This window comes from Macrobrachium nipponense, chromosome 27 (assembly GCF_015104395.2).
Source record: "Macrobrachium nipponense isolate FS-2020 chromosome 27, ASM1510439v2, whole genome shotgun sequence".
NCBI classification, from domain to species: domain Eukaryota; kingdom Metazoa; phylum Arthropoda; class Malacostraca; order Decapoda; family Palaemonidae; genus Macrobrachium; species Macrobrachium nipponense.
Genome location: NC_087216.1, coordinates 47,722,338 through 47,724,837, shown reverse-complemented (window position 1 = coordinate 47,724,837; position 2,500 = coordinate 47,722,338). Strand labels below are relative to the sequence as shown.

Sequence of the window (2,500 nt, the reverse complement as noted above, 5' to 3'; positions counted from 1 at the left end):
CCTGCAAGACTGGCAACCACCATATAGTACAGGTGGAACCCTTGATGCATGAGCATTGGATTATGATGGAGCTCTATGATTTGCTGTTACCCTTGTAGGCCAAACTGAGGTGTTGCAGTATAGCCAACGATGCAGAGGCCCACCCCTTCTGCAGCATTGCCTATGCTGCCTTACCTTGGTTTGGCCCATCAAGGTTGGCAGCTACCAATTGGTACAGTGGGGCTCTTGATACATGTGCAGCACCTGATTATTATGGTGGCTTCATGATTTGCTGTTATCCTAGCAGGCCAAACTTAGGTGCTGTAGCATAGACAATGCTGCAGAAGGCCCCACCTATTCTGCAGTATTTGCTAAGCTGCAAAACCTCAGTGTAGCCTGCAAGGTTGGCAGCCATCAGGCGGTCCAGGTGGCACCAGTGGTGCACAGGCATGTGGTGGTGAGGGTGCTCTGTGATCAGCTACTAATCTAACAGGCCAGATCAAAGTGAGGCAGCAGAGTGCAGGGGGAAGTAGGTGGGGGGGTGGCTTCAAAGGGTGGGGGAACCCTTTGCGGCATGCACTCTGTTGCCACATTTTGGTCTAACCTGCTAGATCAGCAGCTAATCACTGAGCACCCATACTGCCACGTGCCTGTGCCTCACTAGTGTCACCTGCACCATGACGTACTGGCCACAAGCAGGAACTTCATTCATTCATCAAACGCCATCATCTGAGCTTTCAATCTCGCAGGTCAGTTTGATTTTTATGTGCTGGTTTCCTCATTTGGTTCTTCTGGATCATTTTCCTGCATTTGATCATTCTTCAACCTTTCCTTCTCCTTGAGGTGCTCGTACCAGGCAGTTAACTTTGGATCCTATATATCATGTTCTTCTTCTTGTGTTTTGGGACCTTTGGCAGCCCACATCCATTGTGCCAGCGATTTTCCCATTGTTGGGTTATTCTTTCTCACGAGAAGCTGGTCGATCTGTTCGTTCACAATTGAATTCATCATTTGTGTGTTTTTGTTAAGAACAGTTTCCTCTCCCATCTCGAGAATTTCTCTCATCTGACTTTTTACATTCTTCATGGCACCCCATGCTTGAGGTACTGTCATGGACTGGTCACCCATCAGAACTTGCATTACCTCCAAATCTTCATCTGAAGAAACCAAATTTAAGTAGTGAGTGGTCATCATAAGTAGGACTTTTTTTACGTCCTGGAAACCCCTCTTGGAATAGAAGTCGAAGCTTCCATATTTACCAATCCAATTCTTCATGAAAGATTGGTATGCTAACCAAACTTCTTCCTTGGTAGCATTTGGAGAGCAATTCAGAAGCTCGTAAGGATCATTAGTTCCCATGAAATGCTCAATCTCCCTTTCAAGAATCTCCTCCTGTTGTTTATTGAGACTCTCGAATTTCCTGCCAGGCTCCTTGACCTTCAATCTCGGTGGTATTGCAGAGTCCATAAAGGGTAGAGAATAAGGAGGAAGCCTCGCGTAAACCAGTGGTTCATCTTGCTGCTCCTCTTTCTGCTTAATGTTGCCCTCCGTGTTGGGCAAACAGCATTTCCAGATTTGTTCCATCTCCTTTCGCCTCTCATCTCCCACCATCATCCTCAGCTTCCTGATGTGTCCTTCAATGTGATGCTTGTCTTCGAAGGTCGATAGTTTCGCATCCCTCAGGTCTTCCAGCTTCTTGATCAACATCCTTATCATCTCTTCTGCGTCCTCTTTAGCTCTTCTCTCCTGAGCCAGTTCTGTACCCACTTCCTCCACTTCAATGGTTGGCCGTGGTTCACTATAACTTGACCATGTTTCACAATCACTTGACCATGTTTCCCAATCTCTTGGCAATGTTTCACTATAACTTGACCATGTTTCACTATCACTTTCCTCCTTTTCCAGCTGCTCTTCTACTTCCTCCGGAATGTAACTGTTGTTTAATTCACCCAACGATGTTCCGCTATCACTTTCCTCCTCCTTTTCCAGCTGCTCTCCTGGGATCATCAAATGATCCAATTCCTTCTCCTTCTCTTGCAGTTTTTCTCGAAGATCATTTGAATGCTGCCGAAGCCTCTCCAACTCTTCGTCCTTTACCTGCAATGCTTCCTGACAGTCGGCTCTTGCCTTGAGAAGCATTTCAACTTTCTCCTTCACAAAAGCATTGAGTTTCGATATATAGTTTTGAGCCGATTTCAGTGAGCGCTCCATTTCCTGCCTTTCCTTGGTAGCTTCTTCCAATCTTTCCCCAAGACTTATGAATTCCTCGGCAAATTCTTCATATTTTTGCATCCACATATCCAGTTGTTGATCTCCCTCCCAGATGTCCTTTCGCAACATAATTTCCATGCTTCTTTTTGCAGCTTTCTCTTCTTGCAACGCCTTTTCCATGCAATCCAAGTTAGCTTCAGCCTTTCTTAATTTCTCTTCCAAAACCTCATTTTCTTTCCTCTGTATATCACAATAATTTCTTAAGGCTGTGTTTTCATCTTTCAGCCTCCTTTCCAGGTCCTCGTTATTC

General features: G+C 45.5%; 1 protein-coding gene across 1 annotated transcript in view; it reads right to left on the bottom strand.

Annotated features, from left to right (window-relative positions):
• Positions 1–852: 852 nt before the first annotated feature.
• The window catches only part of LOC135200693 (interaptin-like), a 2,436-nt gene continuing 788 nt past the window's right edge, over positions 853–2,500 (bottom strand). Inside the window, exon 1 of the mRNA XM_064229301.1 lies at positions 853–2,500. This exon is cut by the window's right edge and continues 788 nt beyond it. Within this exon, the coding sequence (XP_064085371.1) occupies positions 853–2,500 (1,648 nt within the window).